This window comes from Diadema antillarum, unplaced genomic scaffold (genome assembly GCF_040938485.1).
Source record: "Diadema antillarum isolate AM-2024a unplaced genomic scaffold, OU_Dant_1.0 scf00000055, whole genome shotgun sequence".
NCBI lineage: Eukaryota > Metazoa > Echinodermata > Echinoidea > Diadematoida > Diadematidae > Diadema > Diadema antillarum.
The window spans coordinates 1,635,784-1,659,584 of NW_027270944.1; the positions used below are offsets into that span (position 1 = coordinate 1,635,784).

The 23,801-nt window shown below is 38.1% G+C and overlaps 1 protein-coding gene across 1 annotated transcript in view; it reads right to left on the reverse strand.

Moving 5' to 3' along the window:
* Positions 1-10,528: 10,528 nt before the first annotated feature.
* The window catches only part of LOC139715825 (paladin-like), a 61,470-nt gene continuing 48,197 nt past the window's right edge, over positions 10,529-23,801 (reverse strand). The window contains exons 13-15 of the mRNA XM_071627363.1: positions 23,700-23,753; positions 23,025-23,177; positions 10,529-10,648 (exon numbers count right to left, since the gene is read on the reverse strand). Of these exons, the coding sequence (XP_071483464.1) occupies positions 10,529-10,648; positions 23,025-23,177; positions 23,700-23,753 (327 nt within the window). The remainder of the gene's footprint in view (positions 10,649-23,024; positions 23,178-23,699; positions 23,754-23,801) is intronic.

Sequence of the window (23,801 nt, forward strand, 5' to 3'; positions counted from 1 at the left end):
CAATGTCTGCAAAGTATGTTCCCATCAATTTCTCATTTCAAAGCAAGTTTTGATCGTAAGGCATCAACTTTTATAATAATCTATAAGCCTATTTGCTAAATCTTAGAACTCAGAATAAACGGTATACGATTGAACGGTTAGACGTGGGTACCTGTATCACTTCAGGATACTTATTTTCTACAGCGTATGTTTAAGTAGGACCGATTTAGTTTTTCTTATGTTTTCGTGATTTTTTTTTTCGGGCCACCAGATTTTACTTTCGGGCCGCCAAAAACAAAATAAAAATCAATGATTTTGGTAACCCGATCGGGCTATATCCCAACCGATGATAGTCGGGCCTACATTTTCACTCTGACACTTGTTTTCAGATTTTAATTCTAAAGTTCTTGTATTTTTCACTGTGCAAAGTACGATAGCGAGCAGAAGCACGCAAATGCGCTCTCTGATTTCTCGACAAAATAATTAGGTTTAGAAGAAAGTATAAGGTAATTGAACAAGAATCCGTTGCAACATTTTTAACAACAATCTGGGCTCCGTTTCATAAAAGATGTGACAAGCTACTGAAATCCTTGCATCTCATTGGCTGAGAGCAATTTTGTCATAGAAATGTGGCAGATGTCACTGATAACAAGTTTTATGAAGCGGACCCCTGATCATTATTGAATATCATACACCTTATTTTATGACACGTAATTCTTTTTTTTTATAGATTTGACTTCTATATAGCGTTAACGTTTCTTTCACTGCTCATGTTCTGACTACCAGTAGGCTGTTTTACTAACCCAAAGGCCTATGTGTGTGTGTGTGTGTGTGTGTGTGTGTGTGTGTTTGTTTTGTTTTTTGTTTTTGTTAATAGCACAGTACGGCAGCCAGAAGATGCGCGCAAGTGCGCTCTCTGCATTCAGTGGCCGACAAAATTATCAGGTTGAGAAGAGAGTATTAAAAATTAAAGAGAATCCGTAGCAACATTTTCAAAAATTGCTCTGACCATGATTGTACACCTTATACTATTTTGTGTGACACGTGTTTTCCGATTTACTTCAAGCGTTCATGTTTCTTTCACTGTTCATGTTATTTTGAATGTCTGTTTCACTTAGCCATGTTTGTGTTCTTTTTTCCGCGCATTCTTACGGTAGCGAGAATATGCGCGCATTTGCGCTCTCTGCATTTTTGACTTCCAGTAGATAATCAGCTTGAAAAGCAGACACAAAAAGCTATCAGAATAAAGCATAAAAAATGACCCACATTCTGTAGAAACATTTTGAGCTATCGTATTTACCATTACAAATCTTCTGTATGACAATTGTTTTTCATATTGCGATTTTGATGTAGCTTTCATTGGTCATGATGTTCTGCATGATGTTGTTTACTAACCCATATCGGTTCTCAGACGCGAAGCAATAAATACGATAGCGAGCAGATGGCGCGCGTTTGCGCTCTAGAGTCTGTATTCTCGACTATAGGACTATCAGCTAGAGAAGGAGACGTTAAGCCTGTAACGATATTGAACAAGATTTCGTAGAAAAAAGGTATTTTAAACCATCGCTCTGACCATGTAATAGTGTTTTTTTTTAACTATTTGATTATGACACTCGAAGTCAGATTTTCATTTTAAAGTTCGTGTTTATACTTTCATTGTCCATGGTGTTCTGAACATCCGATTCTGTTGTACTAACCGGATGTTGTTCCTTCATATTCCGAAGGATCGTTATTCCAAAAGTTAGTCAATCCGAAACACACAAAGTCCCTATGCCTAGAAATGAAAAAGGGTTCGTTAGTCCGAATATTTATGGCTTTATTCCATATGTTCGTTATTCCGAAGGTTCGTTAATCCGAAAATTAAATAGTGTCCATAACGAACCTTCGGAATAACGAGCCTTATTTTATTTTCGGATAAACAAAATTTCGAAATAACGAATCTTATTTCATTTTCAGACGAATGAACCTATACGGAATAGCAAACCTTATTTCATTATCGGATTAACGAACTTTCGGAAAAACGAACCTTCCGGAATAACGAACTGTAACCGTACTACACATTGTATACTATAGTGACCCATAACGGTTCTACGACAGCGAGCAGATGCACGCAATTGCGCTCTTTGCATTTCCGACAAAATAGTAAGATTGAGGAGAAGCTTTAAAGAAATCGAACAAGATTCGTAGAAACAGTTTGAGCCATCACTCTTAATATATATAGCTTTATTATTTTGTATAACAGTTGTTTTCAGATTTTAATTTTATCGTTTGTGTAAATTTCACTGTTCATGGTATTCAGAATGTCTACTGCATCCGTTCTGACGTGCAGTGCAAACGCGATAGCGAGCTGATTCATCTGCATTCTCGACAAGATAATAATCAGGTATAGAAAAGAGGACATTAGGAAATTGAACAAGTATATTCCGTAGCAACTTTCTAAGCTATCGCTCTGACTATACCTGCATAATATGATAGTTGTTTTGACATTTTGATTTTAACGTTCGTGTAACTTTCACTGTTCATTGTGTTCTGAACATCTGTTGTGCTATATGCTAACCGATATCGGTTGGACGCGAAAGTACGATAGCGAGCAGATGAACGCAATTTGCGCTCTCTGCATTCTCGACAAAATGATTTGGTAAGAAAGTACTGAAGTAATTTAACAAGAATCCCTTGCAACATTTTCAACAACGCTCTGATCATATTATGCACCTTGTTTTGTATGACACTTGATTCTTTCTAGATTTCACTCTTAGCGTTCACGTTTCTTTCACTGTTCATGTTGTTCTGACTCTGTTTTGCTATCCCATATTATAGGCCAGTTTGGTTTTTCCGCGCAGTAACGGTAGCGAGCAGATGCGCGCGTTTGCGCTCTCGCATGCATTTTGACTATAATCAGCTTGAGAATACAGTAATAAGTTATCAGAAGAAAGCATTAAAGAAAATGAACAACATTCCGTAGAATTTTTTTCAGCCATCGCATTTACCATTGCAATAGTTTTATATGACAGTTGTTTTCATATTTTCATTTTAAAAATTCGTGTAAACTTTCACTGTTCATCTAAATATGTTCAGCGATGTTGTACTACTACTAACCCATATCGGTTCTCAGACGCGAAGTACAGTACGATAGCGAGCAGATGGCGCGCGTTTGCGCTCTCTGTATTCTCAACTATTATTGTAGATAATTAGCTAGAGAAGAAGGCATTAAGCCTAAAGATATTGAATAAGATTCCGCCGTAGAAACATATTATTTGAACCATCGCTCTGCCCACAATCTAGTAACAACCTGTCTTTATTTAGCGGCCACCTGTCGACAGTGGTCACCTACTTATAGCGGCCACTAAAAAAAAAAAAAAAAAAAAAAAAATCCCCCGCACGAAATTGCTGTTATTATATACTAGTATAGACCCATATACTAGAGTTGGATTGGTATCCAACTCTATGAGTATAACGACCCCAGGGGCCTGTCTTATAAAGACTTGTGATAGAAATCAATCGCAAGTTTTTTTGAGAGCTTCAATGCAAGTTGCGATTGATTTGGGGACTTGTGATTGATTTGAAGGCTTTATAAGACGGGGCCCAGAGTATAGACCCTATGGCGGTCACCTATACACAACGCGGCCAGCGGCCACTCATTTTGCATCCCGTGGTGAATATAGGACGCGTATAGTGTATAATAAATAAGTAAATAAATAGATAAATAAATAAATAAATAAATAAAATAACTGAACCCTTAAATCAGACAGTAATACGTTAGCTTTTACGTTCATTGCGTGAATTCTACCGAGTTCTTATAGCTCAGTCACAATCACACAGCCATGATTGACAAAATTAATGCAACACTATAACCTTCGCCGCGAAATGCCGTCTTACCACTAACTTGACTATAACAGATTTAGGCTTTGGTATTAATATGAATAAATGCTATACACACAGGCAAAGACAGCTCCCAATAACATCGTAGAATTTGACCATAATGCCGACTATTTAAATAGGGACAATAATTGGGTACTTGTCTGGGTATTGCTTGTTGCTTAATACGTCGTCAGCTTCGCACAATACAATTATCAATAACCTCAAACTCATTCGTGAACCCCATTCATGTACACCGGTGGTACGAATCAGTGCAGTTCCTCCGGTCTGAAATGTTATAATTATCAAAAATATTGAAAAAGAACAGAAGAAGCCAAAAAATGTGACAATAACAACAAAACCCCCTCCGAAAAAAACATCAAAAGAAGTAATTGTAAAAAAAAAAAATCCTCATAGAATAATATAATAGCTGCACAAGCAAACTTATTTCCTTGTTTGTTTGTTTTTTATTTAAGAATAACGTGCGGTATCTTTCATACGATTCAAGTCCTGAAATTCAAAACGGCAGCCGACCTGTCGATATCGGTCACAGGTCCTGTGCCAATAGCGTATACTAACCCATGTGTTCTCAGCTATTACGTTGAAAAAGGGCATTAAGAAAATTTAACAAGATTCGTATAGCAACTTTCTGAACCATTGCTCTAGCCATACAATAGTACTTTTCTCCTTTTATCTTTTCTTTTTTTTTACTCTGCATATTCCTTTCACATTTTGATTTTATCGTTCTTGTAATTTTCACTGTTCATGGTGTTCTGTATATCTGTTGTATATTCATATTTGCATTGTATAACAATTCTTCTGTGATCCTATCATACGTTATCATTTTGAAAGAACTGGCCTCGACTATAGCCTGCACGCTATTGCCAGTTCTTTTTTGCTAAACTATATTTCAATTATCTATTGTTGTGACTTTGTTCACGGTGTTTGTTTGTTTGTTTGTTTGTTAGGTGAATAAATTTCATTTAATTTCATTTCGTATCGGAGACGCGAAGTATATACGATAGCGAGCAGAAGCACGCAATTACGCTCTCTGCATTCGCGACAAGATGATTTTGTTGAGAAGAAAATATGACTAATTTAACAAGAATCCGTAGCAACATTGTACACCTTATGTTGTATGACACTTTTTAGCGTTCCCGTTTCTAGCATTGTTTGTGTTATCCTGACTGTTTCTGGTCTGTTTCACTAACCCAGTGTATTGTGATGCGCGCAATCAAATACGATAGACTTAATCGTTTCGGAGGTGACAAGATTTTGGCAACACATAGGCAACCAAAGTACTCCGATGTTAACTATTTTATGACCATTGATTTGATTTTGTTTCCTCATGGCCATCAAATGCGAATTTCAGTTCTTTCAGTTCTTACCTGTCATTTTGTTTAGTTATTCATAACGGAGGGTTCATAGTTTTCTTTACATATTTGTACTAATCATAACCAGCGTTTTACAGTTCTATTGAGACAATACAGTTTGTGTTTCCCAGCTGAAGAAAGTATCATGCTTTTCTGTGAACTTGAGGGAAAAATTGCGTTTTCAAATGTTTTTGTTAAATAATTTTTCCATCAATTTCACAGAAGGTCCCGGACACAAATTGGTCTCAAATAACCTTGTAAGGGATCGAAACTAGTAAGGGAACATAAGAAAGCAAATTATTTCCTTGAAATTATTATTTGAGTGTTTCCACAACTTCTGTGGTTACACATTGTATTAAAAAACACACCTCATCCAAAGTATACTGAGATAGAACTACAAATCTTGTTTAGTATACTGTTCCCTTACCAGTACTGGGGACTTCGTTCCTCTGTTTACTTTAGTAGTTATTGTTACATTACTACAATAATCTCAAATTATCCTACAATGTAACAAGGTTTCTTATTCCGAAGTGAATTAAGGTTCGTTATTCTGAAGGTTCGTAAACCCGAAAATGAAACAAAGCTCGTTATTCCCGGGAAGGTTCGTTGTGTACCCTACTGTATTTCATTTTCGGATCAACGAACCTTCGGAACAACGAACCCGACGTCCCTAAAGGCTGCGTTCACATAGAAGTATTCGCTATTCGCTATTCGCTATTCGCTATTCGCTATTCGAGCACCGAGTACATCACCATCACCCGCACCGACAACTCACCATCCCATGCAGTGAGGATTTCTTCCTCCTACATCCCACATCCCAGCAAATCTTATTAACAATTTCTAAACTGCATCAGAATGTCAGTCTGCTTGCTTATTTTTGCTAAAGGGCAAATCCAGACCAAAATTGTCATTATTTCATAAACGAGAGACAGTATACGCTGCAAGAAAATCGAACAAGCTCGATTCCCACTTTGCTATACTATTCGCAGCTATTCGGTACTTTTGAATAGTGCCCTCTTTAATATGTGAACCGGTGTGAGGAAATCCTATCGTTCGATTCAAGCTATTCGCGTGCCCTCGAAAACGAGCCCCGAATACCCGAATAGTATACATTTGTACTTCTATGAACGCAGCCTACTACTAGGACTTTAAAACTGGCGCTCTCCACTGCCTGCATCATTGCTTGCATGGTACGGTAACTCTACTACTACACATCGACACACCCTTTTTGAAACCGACCACTAGTTTTTGGCGCACAGCAGAACGCCTAGTATGATTGAGGGTACCACCTATCGTCACCCTAAGGATCTGCAGCTTGTTTATTCCAAAAGTATAAGACGAATTCGCCTAATTTTTACCTCAAATATGCCATAAATACCGCAGTTTTGAATGTCGTGACCGTCACCTTGATTCTGAATCTCCGTAGTGAAATAACGCAACTTTAGTGCATGCGATGCATTTTCTTCGCGCGTATAAGCTAGGGTACCTCACGATCGGCCCCCTCTTTCCATAGGTTATACACGTGAATTTCACAGTCATGCGTCGTTACTGAGCGGATGTGTAATTGAAACGTGTTTAGTTTGGTTTGTAAGTTCGTTTTTATTGTTTTGTAGCTAGTGGCACTTAATGTAATGTCAATGCATTTTCTTAAAAGCTTCGTACAACACGGTGGTCAAAACAGCTAGCTAGCTCGGTTTGTGTGCATTGTCAATACAAAAATAGAGGTCGATCCAAAAAAGGGAGCGATACCGCGGGGAGCTGATTGAAAAGAGGGTACAGTACTCAAAGTTCGACGTCGGTATTTGTTTTTGAAACTACGAATTGGAAAGAGATCAACAGCATATGATAGTGCTGGATTTTGTCCATCACGTAGGTCAAGTTTTTACGTTAATTTCAGTGCTAAATATTCTTATCAGACAAATAACAATGAGACGGTAGATGAGTAGTAGGACCAACTCTACATTGCCACTTTTATGCGCATTAAACCCGAGACAACAACGAGGTGGGTGCACTGGTGGACAACGCAAAGGTTCCGTGTAGTATCTAGTACGTACACCAGTACCAGTATACTAACTGTACTAAGCATCTTTATCGACAACAACAACGCACGTACACGTGTGTCAGACTTCCTCTGCCTCATCTCACCCAAATCCCCTCGGTTTCTTTCACACAACAGGCATGCATGGTGGCACGTGTCCTTTCATTTCACACACACAACACACACACACACACACAGTCGAGCTAGCGGCGGGCGCTGGGCCGCCAAGTATCTAGACATCAGCAGGCGGCTAGGCTGTCTGTGCAAAGAACACGTACTGTGTGTGATACCAAATCGAAATCACATCTGTCTGTGTGAGTAGCTCAGCAAGGCGCGAGTAGTGTGTGTTGTGTGTGTGGCATGGAGCCGTGTATGTGAACTGCGAGCTATACTATTAGTAGGCTTTTAAGTACAAGCTGTAGTAGCTTCTTTTCTGGCCATATCCATGCGCCATACAACGGAGGAAGAAAAGAAGCGGGCCGGGCCGCGCGGGCGGGCCGTCCGAACTTGAACTCGAACTGAACTCGTAGCTCGCCCAAGCAAGTTCATTCCTGGTACCACTCTACTTGCTTACTTTACATACGTCAGGAAGTTTTACGCTTGTCAGTAATTGTGTCACAGCTCCAAACTGTACCAACTGCTTTATTGCATTGTATTTGTCGAGATTTATGGTACAGTAGTTATGTAAGTAATTGTAACATAACAAAAACAATTAAAGTAAACAGAGGAACAAGTCCCCAGTACTGGTAAGGGAACATTTTACGAAACAAGATTTGTTGTTCTATCTCAGTATGATTTTGATGAGGTGCATTTTTCTTTTATTACAATGTGTAATCACAGAAATTGGTTAACAACACTCAAATTGATTTCAAGGAAATAATTTGCTTTCTTATATTCCCTTACTAGTTTCGGTCCCTTATAATGTTATTTGAGACCAATTTGTGTCCGGGACCTTCTGTGAAATTGATGGAAAAATCATTTAACAAAAACACTTGAAAACGCAATTTTCCCCTCAAGTTCACAGAAAAGCATGATACTCTCTTCAGCTGGGAAACACAAACTGTATGGTCTCAATGGAACTGTAAAACGCGGTTATGATTAGTACAAAATAAAATGTAAAGAAAAGTATGAACCCTCCGTTATGAATAACTATAAATGACAGGTAAAAACTGAAAGAACAAATTCGCTTCGCAAGCGAAAAGGAAAAGAACGCATGCCTATACTATAGTAAGTAAACAAACTGTACTGTGCAACAAAAAGTACTGTGCAAGAAATATGAACACTGAAAGTAAACTCAATACTGCAAAAACAAACATATCTGGCACTTTCACCTCATCCTCCTATATACGTCTATAAATCTTGATCAATGACATTTTATCTTGGACATTTTTACCTCTGATATTCTTACTTCTGACATTTTGTACACTTCGTACTTGATACTTCGTGATTCATTTTCCTAGTCGTTTATCTCGAGTGATGAGGGTGATCGTGTGTCTAAGTGTAGTGATGCCTGATGATGATGAACAATGCTTGGAAAAGGCGGCTTGCTGTGAATACTGTGTATATACGTGCCCTTCGTTTTATTTCAGTTTTCCCTCTTTTACTCTTCTTTCCCCTGCCAAGAATGATGAAAAAGAAAATACATACACATCAAAACAGAAAGAATCACGTGTTAGCAACCTTTGTAATGTTAAAGGACAAGTCCACCTTCATAATAAACCTGTGGATTGAGTGAATGCAGCAACACATCAGTGAGAGTTTGAGGAAAATTGGACAACGAGTTGAAAAGTTATACATTTTCGAAGTTCAAGTTCTGCTCAGTCACTGCTAGATAAGAAAACTACTACAACTTGTGATGTCACATGTACAACGATGTAAAGAAAACAAAGAAAATTCAAAATTTTAAAAATTCATAACTTGTGAACGGATTGTGCGATTTTCCCAATTTTTTTTTATTAATGTGTTCTAATAATATTGCTACATTCACTCATTCCACAATGTATGTAGTACATGAAGGATAACTTGTCCTCATTACCAGCAAAAACATTAAGGGGAAAACATGAATAACAGCAAAAAAAAAAAAAAAAAAATACAAGTGAAGAGATATAATGGTGTACACTCTATGACATGAGGTCTCTTTGTATCCAAGAAACTTGACACCCGGGGACAGTTTCATGAAAGTTGTCCGCAGCGCTGACAACTTGTCAGTCTCTGACAATCACCATGGTAACAGTCAGTGACAAGAGCTTCTCAGCCAATCAAAATCGAGGATTTTGCTGAACTTGATGAAACACCCCCGAGCTGCGCTCTTTGCGTGACACCCCCGCCCATCTCCACTTGTGGAAATTTCCACAGTTCATGAGCAAAGATAGTAGAAATCCACGTCTTTGGTTCTTAGCGTGCCAGACCCCGTTGCGTATGCCAGACGAAAGAATGCGCGCACTGGAATAAACAGCGTGTAAATATCCTGGAAATATGGATCGAATAACTAGCTCGTGGGAATCATTGCAAAGGTATCAGGATTCATATGACCTTTCTTTTGGCGCATAAGAAACATCAAACAGTCGATTTTACTGTACTTGATCTGATATTTTGTATGTTCCCTGAACAATGAAAAGGGATTACTCGATTAAAAATGCAATCACAGAAATACATGAAAGGTCTCGTATATTATGGCCAGTGCTGGTCAAATTCACTAGTTATAATGATGCACCAAAAACCCGATTAGACAGCAAAATCATGACATTAGTAATTTCACGCTCATTAATTTTTTGAAAAAAAGACTTTTCAAACTTTTCGCTATCAACATTCGTGGATTTTTTTTTTTTTGTTGCTGTTCCATAATTTTTTTTTTCCTCCTAAGAAAGAGCTAATGATTGTATCGAACGAAAACTGCTTACAATAACCAAGTCATTAAAGGGATCGTATAGATTTGGTTGGGGGCGAGATAATGAGAAACCTCTTATGAATATGAAAGAGCATGTAATTGCATGAGGAATTTAATGTTTATTTGATAAAAATTGGTTTTGAAATGGCTGAGATATCCAAAAGAGCAATTCTAATAACGTGTAGCACCCACACTTTATCGTGATCGCTTTGTTTTACTTTGTTTTTGGATGTTTCAGTCATTCCAAACCCGATTTTCATCAAATAAGCTTTGAATTCCTCTTACAATGGTATGTGCTCTGTACTATTTCATGTTTTCTTGGTATCTCGTACCAAAAAAAAAAAAACAAAGCCCAATTATCACCTCTTCGAATACTTTAACCATCCCTTTCTCCGCTCAGCTCTGCACTGGCGCATCCGACTCTAAAGGCGGGAGCACATGGCGCTTTCCTTCGTACTTCAGGTGACATCGGCACAGCCACACACAGTGCGGTTTAGCGATCGTCGTTACGGCAGCCTTTCCGATTCCAGTCAGGGAGAAGGAACTGGAATACTTGCTTGGAATATGATGTTTAAAATCCCATGAGATGAAAAAGCCTCAAAACAACGCATGACTATGTTTTATAGTATTGGAAAGAAAACACCCCAGAGATATTGTATTCGCTAAGACGAAAGCTCTCTTTAAAAGATGAGAAGATAAAAACATTCCCCCTCCCCTGCTAGGTAGTGGAAGTTTCCATAACCAGCTCAACAAGTTTTGGAGGTACATTCTGCATATTTATTGCGGGAATAAGTAATCAATCAACGATGCGATGAACACGGAGTAGTTTTGATTCTTTATTGTGCTGGTGACTATGCAGCTCGGTACTTCGGCATGACGTCGTAATGTTATGTTTAGAGCCAGTAGGCCTCATACATCGGCAAGTTTATTTCGAAATAATAAAAAAAGGAAGACTGAAAATACTAATTCTGATCGAAAAAATACGAATTTTTGGGTTGCTGAGTACTAATCTCTGCTTCCAAAGGTTGCCAGATATCTTTAATGCTTTCTCTAAACCTGATTATCTCGTCAGAAATACAGAGGACACAACTGCTTGCATCTGCTCGCTACTGCTCGTCTAAGATGGTATTGCGACAGAACAACGGTTAATTCCTTATATCAGAATGATATTAAGAGTGAAAAAACACGAACGCTAATAAGCCAAAAACAAGTGTCATACAAAATAACTGTTTGGTGCTGTTCGTTATTCCGAAGGTTCGCTATTCCGAAGGTTTTATATAGGGTCCGTAACGAACCTCCGGAACAAAGAGGTTTGTTTCATTTTCGGATTAACGAGCCTTCGTAATAACGAACCTAATTTCATTTTCGGATTAACGAACCTTCGGAATAACGAATCTTCGGAATAACGAACCTTCGGAATAACGAGCTGTAATTAATAATATACTAGTCTATGGTCAGACCGATGTCTAAATTTTTTTGCCCCGGAATCTTGTTCAATTTCTTATTTTGTGCCATGAAACTAAGTATCTCGTCGAAAATGCAGAGAACGCAATTGCGCGCAACTGCACGTTACACATATCCTGTGCGGAAAACAACACTTGGCTAAGTAAAAACGACATTCAGAATACCACGAACACTAAACGTAAAATCATGACACAATATTGTCATACAAAATAATGTACTATTTTTCTTTATAAGAGCGATGTATCAAAATGTTGCTACTGAATCTTTTTCAATATCTTTAATGCTTATTATTCTTCTAATCCTGCCTCCTCGGGAATAGAGAGCGCAATTATTATTAATTATTATTAAATATCTAATATATACTGCTCGTCTAAGAATACGTATATTAGAGAGAACAACGGTTCTTCAGAATAACATGAACAGTGAAAGAAACATCAATGTTAAAAGTAAAATACTACCAGAAGTGTCATACAAATTGTTTTTTTTTTAATTTCTTTTATGCTTTCTGAAACTGACTATCTCGTCGAGAATGTAGAGAGTTCAATTGCGCGCATCTGCTCGCTATCCTAATTTATACTGCTCGCCTATAAGAATACGTAAGGGAGAGACCAACGGTTCTTCACAATAACATAAACAGTGAAAGAAACATCAACGCTGAAAGTAAAATACTAACAAAAGTGGCATACAAACCGTTTTATTTAATCTTTTTCATGCTTTCTGAAACTGATTATCTCGTCGCATGGCTAAGTAGAAAAGACAATCAGAATACCACGAACGCTTTATGTTAAGTCATTAAACAATAATTGTCATACAAAATAATGTGATAAATTTTGATAAGAGCAATGTATCAAAATGTTTCTACGCAGTCTTGTTCAGTCATATTAAATGCTTTCTTCTAAACCTGATTATCTTGTCGGAAATGCAGAGAGCGCAACTGCGTGCATCTGCGCGCTGTTACTAGCTGGTCTAAGAAAACGGTTCGTATTACACCAACGGTTCTTCAGAATAATGTGACATGAACAGTAATAGAAGCATCAACGCTAAAAGTAAAACACAAAAAGAAGTGCAGTTATTGTACTATACTTAAGTTAGAGCATTGTTTCAAAATACTGCTAAGGAATCTTGTTCAATTTCTTTTACGCTTCATACCACAAACGCTAAATGTGAAATCATAAGACAATATCGTATTTTCTGACAAAATAATGTATCGCTCGGAGTATATTCTGGATAGAGCAATGTTCAAAATTGTTGCTACGGAATGCTCTTCAGATTCTTTCTTGTAAACCTGATTATCTCGTCGGGAATGCAGAGAGCGCAATTGCGCGCATCTGCACGCCATCGTATACTGTGCGGAATAGAACACGGACACTAGAAAAGATATTCAGAATACCCCGAACGCTTTATGTTTAATCATAAAACAATATTGTCATAAAAAAAATTGATAAATTTTGGTAAGAGCAATTTTTCGAAATGTTTCTACGTCATCTTGTTCGATCATATCCAAGATGCTTTCTTCTAAACCTGATTATCTTGTCGGGAATGCAGAGAGCGCAATTGCGCGCATCTGCACGCCATCGTATACTGTGCGGAATAGAATACGGACACTAGAAAAGACATTCAAAATACCCCGAACGCTTTATGTTTAATCTGCTCGCTATCCTATAACTGCTCATTAGTATAGGATAGAACAACGTTCTTCAGGTTACATGAACAGTGAATTAAAGAAACATCATTTATCATTACCGGTATGTCCTCTTTTTTGACTTGCTAGTCAAGTGACTTACTACTGTCTATAGTCAAGTCGTTTTATTCCTTCAGAAAGTCTAAACAGATTTAAAAATTCAGCACTAAAGGATCAACCAATTTATCTTTCTTCAGTCAATAATCAAGACAAGAAACAAGCACTCATTTCACTCTGATCTTTCCCCACTCTGGCCTCAGTCCTCCCCCCCTCCCCCCCCTCCCCCCCCCCTCCCCCCCCCCCCCCAAAAAAAAAAAACAGGAAAAAAAAATCGAGGGAAAAAAATACACACACACACACACACACACACACACATTGCAACACAACAAAACCCTCTCCCCTACACCTTCCCGATCTGAAACTCGACACCCATTCATGCCAGCCAGGCCAGGCTGCCATGCAACTTCAAAGCACATTCCGACAGCTGGCTGGAGAGAGGGCCTGGGAACAGCCCCTTGGTGATTAGTCTGTGAGTCTGTGAGTTATCAACAGCAGACCTTTTGAACAATTGCAAACGTCATGATACTTCTTCCTTTTGGACTGAAAGAAAAACATCAAAAAGACGAGTTGAGTGTCACAAATTATCCACATAGATTTGCATCCTCTAAATGCATTAATTTAGACAATATTTCAGTAATTTATGTTAGACTGTTGATACTGCAGTAAAAACATCAGAAATTTCATGTAAACTTTGAAGTATTAGGATGAAGAAAAAAAGAATCTCGGCAGAAAACAAATACAAGTCTTTTTTATTGTCACTGATAGTCACGTTTGTGGTTTACAGATTGATAAATCAATTGGTATATAGTATTGTATTACACAAAGTTGCAATCTCATGAAAAATTTGACATTCTAACACCTAAATTAAGCTCATCAAATATTGCGGGAGAGTGATTTTAAGGAGCTTACATGAAAGAAATATGAAATCGTTGCATTTTGTAATCCTGGGTCTTCGCCCTGCATGGGGCTTCGACTTGAGCTATGTGTACTCAGTAATTAAACATTCTTTCCCTGTTCATCTCCAACATCCCAGACAGTTCATGACCTCCAAGAATGCGCCAGTACGCGCGGTTTCTTCTGTTGATTGGTCTCTCTCTCTCTCCACCCCTCCCCATTCTCAGTCTGGCACCTTGGCATCGTGGGATTTTTCTTTTTTTTCTGCGTGAACTTGGTGTGTGCGCTGTGCTGGTGCTCTACACACGTATAGTTACATGACGTGAAGCAGGCAGGCATAGCAAGTCACCACTCGACTCACCTGCTGGCAGCTTACCGCGAGCAGAAAACAGCCGAGTTTCTTCTGTTGCCGCTACTTTTACTGCCAAAATACTGGCTTTATCATCACACATTATTCGGCGAGACACACATTGTGTTTTGGAATATAAATGGACTTTCTTCGGTTATGGTTATGAATCGCTGATTGTTGGTGTTGGATTGAGTAAGTGTTCGACAGTTATTGAAATCGTGACATCGCTAGATCTAGACATCGCTAGACATACTCGTCATGCACGGCGAGATATGTGGGCTGCCCCCCCCCCCCCCAAAAAAAGAGGAAAATCACGGAAAGTTTCTCGACTGTGTATTTTCCCCCCAGAATTTCAAAATCCGCTGAGAAATCTCATGCCTGATAGAACAACGTTCTTCAGATTACAGACTAGTATACAGTCATGAACAGTGAAAGAACCATCAACGAAAGAGTTAAGATAATTGAACAAGTGACAAACAAATTGTTCTTTATTTACGTTAGGGCGATGTTTTGAAATATTGCTATACAAAATCTTGTTCAATTTCTTTTATACTTTCTTGAACTGATTATCTCGTCGAGAATACCAGAGAACGCAATTGCGCGCATCTGCTCGCTATCGTAAACTGTGCGGAATAGAACACAATGTCATGGCTAAGTGGAAAAGACATTCATACTATCACGAACGCTAAATGTAAAATCGTACAACAATATTGTATTTTCTGACAAAATAATATACTACTCGGAGTATCTGGTTAGAGCGATCTTCCAAATTGTTGCTACGGAATGCTGTTCAAATTATTTTTTGTAAACCCGGAACAACGGCTCTTCACAATAACATGAACAGTGAAAGAAACATCAACGTTAAAAGTAAAATACTAACACAAGTGTTATACAAATATTGTGTTCTTTAATTTCTTTCATGCTTTCTGAAACTGATCATCTCGTCAAAAAAAAAAAAAACAGCGCAATTGCGCGCATATTATGCACGCTGTCGTATACTGTGCGGAAAAGAACACACGAACGCTTCATGTAAAATAAAAAAAAAACAATGTTGCAATACAAAAACATGATGTACTATATTTTGGTCAGAGCAATGTTCAAAGATCTTGCTACGGAATCGGGTTCTAATGTTTTCTTCGTCTTATCCTGATTATCTCGTTGGAAATGCAGAGGCGAGCGCAATTGCGGGCATGTGCTCGCTATCCTATACGCCATGCTCATTAGTATAGGATAGAACAACGTTCTTCAGATTACAGTCATGAGCAGTGAAAGAACCATCAACGAAAGAGTTAAAATAATTAAACAAGTGACAAACAAATTGTTCTTTATTTACGTTAGAGCGATGTTTTAAAATATTGCTATACCAAATCTTGTTCAATTTCTTTTATACTTTCTTGAACTGATTATCTCGTCGAGAATACAGAGAGCGCAATTGCGCGCATCTGCTCGCTATCGTAAACTGTGCGGAATAGAACACAACGTCATAGCTAAGTGGAAAAGACATTCAGACTATCACGATGGCTAAGTAAAAAAGACATTTAGAATTCCACGAACGCTTCATGTAAAGTCAGAAAACAATGTTGTAATACAAAAACATGATGTACTATATTTTGGTCAGAGCAATGTTCAAAGATCTTGCTACGGAATCGGGTTCTAATGTTTTCTTCTTCTTATCCTGATTATCTCGTTGGAACTGCAGAGGCAAGCGCAATTGTGTGCATCTGCTCGCTATCCTACACGCCATGCTCATTAGTATAGGATAGAACAACGTTCTTCAGATTACAGTCATGAACAGTGAAAGAACCATCAACGAAAGAGTTAAAATGATTAAACAAGTGACAAACAAATTGTTCTTTATTTACGTTAGAGCGATGTTTTAAAATATTGCTATACCAAATCTTGTTCAATTTCTTTCATACTATCTTGAACTGATTATCTCGTCGAGAATACAGAGAGCGCAATTGCGCGCATCTGCTCGCTATCGTAAACTGTGCGGAATAGAACACAATGTCATGGCTAAGTGGAAAAGACATTCAGACTATCATGAACGCTAAATGTAAAATCGTAAAACGATATTGTATTTTCTGACAAAATAATATACTACTCGGAGTATATCTGGTTAGAGCGATCTTCCAAATTGTTGCTACGGAATGCTGTTCAAATCATTTTTTTGTAAACCTGATTATCTCGTCGGGAATGCAGCGAGCGCAATTGCGTTCATCTGCTCCCTATCATATTGCTCGTCTAAGAATACGTATTGGAGGGAACAACGGTTTTTCACAATAACATGAACAGTGAAAGAAACATCAACGTTAAAAATAAAATACTAACACAAGTGTTATACAAATTATTGTGTTCTTTAATTTATTTCATGCTTTCTGAAACTGATTATCTCGTCGAAAATACAGAAAGCGCAATTGCGCGCATAATATGCACGCTATCGTATACCGGGCGGAAAAGAACACATGGCTAAGTAAAAAAGACATTTAGAATTCCACGAACGCTTCATGTAAAGTCAAAAAACAATGTTGTAGTACAAAAACATGATGTACTATATTTTGGTCAGAGCAATGTTCAAAGATCTTGCTACGGAATCGGGTTCTAATGTTTTCTTCGTCTTATCCTGATTATCTCGTTGGAAATGCAGAGGCGAGCGCAATTGCGGGCATGTGCTCGCTATCCTATACGCCATGCTCATTAGTATAGGATAGAACAACGTTCTTCAGATTACAGTCATGAGCAGTGAAAGAACCATCAACGAAAGAGTTAAAATAATTAAACAAGTGACAAACAAATTGTTCTTTATTTACGTTAGAGCGATGTTTTAAAATGTTGCTATACCAAATCTTGTTCAATTTCTTTTATACTTTCTTGAACTGATTATCTCGTCGAGAATACAGAGAGCGCAATTGCGCGCATCTGCTCGCTATCGTAAAGTGTGCGGAATAGAACACAATGTCATGGCTAAGTGGAAAAGACATTCATACTATCACGAACGCTAAATGTAAAATCGTAGAACAATATTGTATTTTCTGACAAAATAATATACTACTCGGAGTATATCTGGTTAGAGCGATCTTCCAAATTGATTGTACGGAATGCTGTTCAAATCATTTTTTTGTAAACCTGATTATCTCGTCGGGAATGCAGCGAGCGCAATTGCGTTCATCTGCTCCCTATCCTATTGCTCGTCTAGGAATACGTATTGGAGGGAACAACGGTTCTTCACAATAACATGAACAGTGAAAGAAACATCAACGTTAAAAATAAAATACTAACACAAGTGTTATACAAATTATTGTGTTCTTTAATTTATTTCATGCTTTCTGAAACTGATTATCTCGTCGAAAATACAGAAAGCGCAATTGCGCGCATAATATGCACGCTATCGTATACTGTGCGGAAAAGAACACATGGCTAAGTAAAAATGACATTTAGAATTCCACGAACGCTTCATGTAAAGTAAAAAAAAACAATGTTGCAATACAAAAACATGATGTACTATATTTTGGTCAGAGCAATGTTCAAAGATCTTGCTACGGAATCGGGTTCTAATGTTTTCTTCGTCTTATCCTGATTATCTCGTTGGAAATGCAGAGGCGAGCGCAATTGCGGGCATGTGCTCGCTATCCTATACGCCATGCTCATTAGTATAGGATCTATAGAACAACGTTCTTCAGATTACAGTCATGAGCAGTGAAAGAACCATCAACGAAAGAGTTAAAATAATTAAGCAAGTGACAAACAAATTGTTCTTTATTTACGTTAGAGCGATGTTTTAAAATATTGCTATACCAAATCTTGTTCAATTTCTTTTATACTTTCTTGAACTGATTATCTCGTCGAGAATACAGAGAGCGCAATTGCGCGCATCTGCTCGCTATCGTAAACTGTGCGGAATAGAACACAACGTCATAGCTAAGTGGAAAAGACATTCAGACTATCACGAACGCTAAATGTAAAACAATATTGTATTTTCTGACAAAATGATATACTACTCGGAATATATCTGGTTGGAGCGATCTTCCAAATTGTTGCTACGGAATGCTGTTCAAATTATTATTATTATTTTTTTTTTGTAAACCTGATTATCTCGTCGGGAATGCAGGGAGCGCAATTGCGTGCATCTGCTCCCTATCCTATTGCTCGTCTAAGAATACGTATTGGAGGGAACAACGGTTTTTCACAATAACATGAACAGTGAAAGAAACATCAACGTTAAAAGTAAAATACTAACACAAGTGTTATACAAATATCGTGTTCTTCAATTTCTTTCATGCTTTCTGAAACTGATTATCTCGTCGAAAATACAGAGAGCGCAATTGCGCGCATATCACGCACGCTATCGTATACTGTGCGGAAAAGAACACAATATATGGCTAAGTAAAAAAGACATTTAGAATTCCTCGAACGCTTCATGTAAAGTCAGAAAACAATGTTGTAATACAAAAACATGATGTACTATATTTTGGTCAGAGCAATGTTCAAAGATCTTGCTACGGAATCGGGTTCTAATGTTTTCTTCTTCTTATCCTGATTATCTCGTTGGAACTGCAGAGGCAAGCGCAATTGTGTGCATCTGCTCGCTATCCTACACGCCATGCTCATTAGTATAGGATAGAACAACGTTCTTCAGATTACAGTCATGAACAGTGAAAGAACCATCAACGAAAGAGTTAAAATGATTAAACAAGTGACAAACAAATTGTTCTTTATTTACGTTAGAGCGATGTTTTAAAATATTGCTATACCAAATCTTGTTCAATTTCTTTTATACTTTCTTGAACTGATTATCTCGTCGAGAATACAGAGAGCGCAATTGCGCGCATCTGCTCGCTATCGTAAAGTGTGCGGAATAGAACACAATGTCATGGCTAAGTGGAAAAGACATTCATACTATCACGAACGCTAAATGTAAAATCGTAGAACAATATTGTATTTTCTGACAAAATAATATACTACTCGGAGTATATCTGGTTAGAGCGATCTTCCAAATTGATTGTACGGAATGCTGTTCAAATCATTTTTTTGTAAACCTGATTATCTCGTCGGGAATGCAGCGAGCGCAATTGCGTTCATCTGCTCCCTATCCTATTGCTCGTCTAGGAATACGTATTGGAGGGAACAACGGTTCTTCACAATAACATGAACAGTGAAAGAAACATCAACGTTAAAAATAAAATACTAACACAAGTGTTATACAAATTATTGTGTTCTTTAATTTATTTCATGCTTTCTGAAACTGATTATCTCGTCGAAAATACAGAGAGCGCAATTGCGCGCATATTACGCACGCTATCTTATACTGTGCGGAAAAGAACACAATATATGGCTAAGCAAAAAAGACATTTAGAATTCCACGAACGCTTCATGTAAAGTCAAAAAACAATGTTGTAGTACAAAAACATGATGTACTATATTTTGGTCAGAGCAATGTTCAAAGATCTTGCTACGGAATCGGGTTCTAATGTTTTCTTCTTCTTATCCTGATTATCTCGTTGGAACTGCAGAGGCAAGCGCAATTGTGTGCATCTGCTCGCTATCCTACACGCCATGCTCATTAGTATAGGATAGAACAACGTTCTTCAGATTACAGTCATGAACAGTGAAAGAACCATCAACGAAAGTGTTAAAATGATTAAACAAGTGACAAGCAAATTGTTCTTTATTTACGTTAGAGCGATGTTTTAAAATATTGCTATACCAAATCTTGTTCAATTTCTTTCATACTATCTTGAACTGATTATCTCGTCGAGAATACAGAGAGCGCAATTGCGCGCATCTGCTCGCTATCGTAAACTGTGCGGAATAGAACACAATGTCATGGCTAAGTGGAAAAGACATTCAGACTATCACGAACGCTAAATGTAAAATCGTAAAACGATATTGTATTTTCTGACAAAATGATATACTACTGGGAATATATCTGGTTGGAGCGATCTTCCAAATTGTTGCTACGGAATGCTGTTCAAATCATTTTTTTGTAAACCTGATTATCTCGTCGGGAATGCAGCGAGCGCAATTGCGTTCATCTGCTCCCTATCCTATTGCTCGTCTAGGAATACGTATTGGAGGGAACAACGGTTTTTCACAATAACATGAACAGTGAAAGAAACATCAACGTTAAAAGTAAAATACTAACACAAGTGTTATACAAATATCGTGTTCTTTAATTTCTTTCATGCTTTCTGAAACTGATTATCTCGTCGAAAATACAGAGAGCGCAATTGCGCCCATATTATGCACGCTATCGTATACTGTGTGGAAAAGAACACATGGCTAAGTAAAAAAGACATTTAGAATTCCACGAACGCTTCATGTAAAATCAAAAAACAATGTTGTAATACAAAAACATGATGTACTACGTTTTGGTCAGAGCAATGTTCAAAGATCTTGCTACGGAATCGGGTTCTATACTGTTTTCTTCTTCTTATCCTGATTATCTCGTTGGAAATGCAGAGGCGAGCGCAATTGCGTGCATCTGCTCGCTATCCTATACGCCATGCTCATTAGTATAGGATAGAACAACGTTCTTCAGATTACAGTCATGAACAGTGAAAGAACCATCAACGAAATTACAAACAAATTGTTCTTTATTTACGTTAGAGCGATGTTTTCAAATATTGCTATACCAAATCTTGTTCAATTTCTTTTATACATTGTACTTTCTTGAACTGATTATCTCGTCGAGAATACAGAGAGCGCAATTGCGCGCATCTGGTCGCTATCGTAAACTGTGCGGAATAGAACACAATGTTATGGCTAAGTGGAAAAGACATTCAGACTATCACGAACGCTAAATGTAAAATCGTAAAACAATATTGCATTTTCTGACAAAATGATATACTACTCGGAGTATATCTGGTTAGAGCGATCTTCCAAATTGTTGCTACGGAATGCTGTTCAAATTGTTTTTTGTAAACCTGATTATCTCGTCGGGAATGCAGAGAGCGCAATTGCGTTCATCTGCTCGCTATCCTGTTGCTCGTCTAAGAATACGTATTGGATAGATCAACGGTTCATCAGATTAGTATGAACAGTGACAGAAATATCAACGCTAAAAGTAAAATAAGAATTAAAGTGTCAAACAAATTGATCCATATCTTAGTTAGAGCGATGTTTCAGAATATTGCTACCGAACCTTGCTCAATTTTCTTTCATGCTTTCTGAAACTGATTACATCTCGTCGAGAATGTAGAGAGCGCAATTGCGCGCATCTGCACGCTGTCGTACATGTGCGGAACAGAACCCATGGCTTAGTAGAAAAGACATTCAGAATACCACGAACCCTGGATGTAAAATCCTAAAGCAATATTGTCAGATAAAATAATTTACGATATTAATTTTTGGTTAGAGCAATGTTCCAAAATGTTGCTACGGAATCGTGTTCTAATGCTTTCTTCTAAACCTGGTTATCTCGCTATTGTGTATTGTGCGGAAAAGAATACATTGCAGGGAGATGGTTTAAGATGTTGCTCCGGAAATTTGTTAAATATCTTCTTCTGATCACGATTATGTTTTCGAAATGCAGAGAGCGCAATGTTGCGCGCATCTGCCCTGAATTACTAGTACAAAGATCGCAATTGCGCACCTCTGCTCGCTTTCGTAGTGCACAAAAAAGAATGCTGATAGAAAGTACAACAGATATTCCGAATACCATGAATACTGGAAGTAACAAGAACGCTGAAAGTAAAATCTTAAAATAAGCAATTTTGGCCATAGCGATGGTTAAAATGTTGCAGCGGAATCTTGCTTTATTCCTTTGATGTTTCCTTGCTATCATTTTGTCGAGATTGCATGGATCGCAATTACGCGCCTGCGCGGGCTATCGTACTGCGCGGGAAAAAATACGCTAATGGAAACTGCAGAAGACAGTCGAAATAACCAGAAAATATTCCTTCATGAAAGTTAAAACATGAACGCTGAAAGTAAAATTTTGTGTAGTGCAGTTATGGTCCCAGCGATGGTCAAATTCTTGCAGCGGAATCTTGTTCCATCCATTTCTTTCACGCCTTTTTTTTCTGTTTTACAGAGGCGCGAACATACAGACAAACACGCACAGACATACATACTCACAAACACATTTATCAAACTTTGATGTGAAAAGGGACGGCCCTTCCCTTCCGCGAGAACATGCTCAGCATACTCGGCACTGCAGTAATACATGCACCTACGACATTACCATGCCCTTTTTTGGCCGCAGATGGCAGCAGATACATTTGCCGGCTTTCACCCGCCCGACGATGTGAGCGCAAATGAGCGAGCTCGAACCGCGCTCAACTGCGCTAACTTGCGCGCGCTCATTCGCGCGCAAAATCACTGTGACGTTGATCGCAGGCGGAACTGTACGTGGTACTCAATCTTGATGTTTCAGTAGGCACATTCTTTACCACCCTCAGGAGAACTGTACTGTGAAATCACTAACCACAAAAATACTTCCTTACCTTTTCCATTGGACCACTCTTGTGGAAACCCCCAACCACGCGATAGTAATGGAGCTGAGGGGTTGACTGAATTTGGGTGTCGTACATCTCTCGAACGGTGGTCACTGTACTGAACTTCTTGCTTTCCTTTGGATCGGCCACATCTGTGTAGACCTGTCAGTGACAGAAAGTGTAGACAAACAGATAAAATATGCAGCTTGAGATACATGTATGCATGAGGTCAAAGGTCAACATCACCAAGAAAAGAAAGACAACAATATGACAAAAACAAAACCCTCCGACTCAAAAGTCGTGATCTTGTGTTCCATGCACAAAACCAATTCATGACATGAAAGTTTTGCGAATTAGAGCTGACAGCCTTTATCGCAGCATGAAACTTTCACAAACTGCCACTAGCATTCAATGCACAAGAACTTTTGAGTGCATTTTACTTTTGTGAATCTTGACTCCTTGCTTAACTTGCAAAAGTTTCCACGCATGTGAAAATCCTAGTTTTACAGTATTTATCTAGTTATCTATCTATCTAGCTAGCTATGACACTGCATATTAAGAACAGGCATACAAAATATAATGCTGTGAAACTGAACACGCTGGTCAGAGAGAGAATATGAATTCATGCTCACCGGCAGTAGACTTTAATTTACACATTCTGTCTGTGTCAGTCTTACAACTTACCTGAAGGGGGCTCCTTGGTCTCAACAGTTCATTTTTCAGCTGCATTTCTTTCTTCTACAAGCATATAACAGAAACAAACAGAAACTGTGAGAAAATATCAAG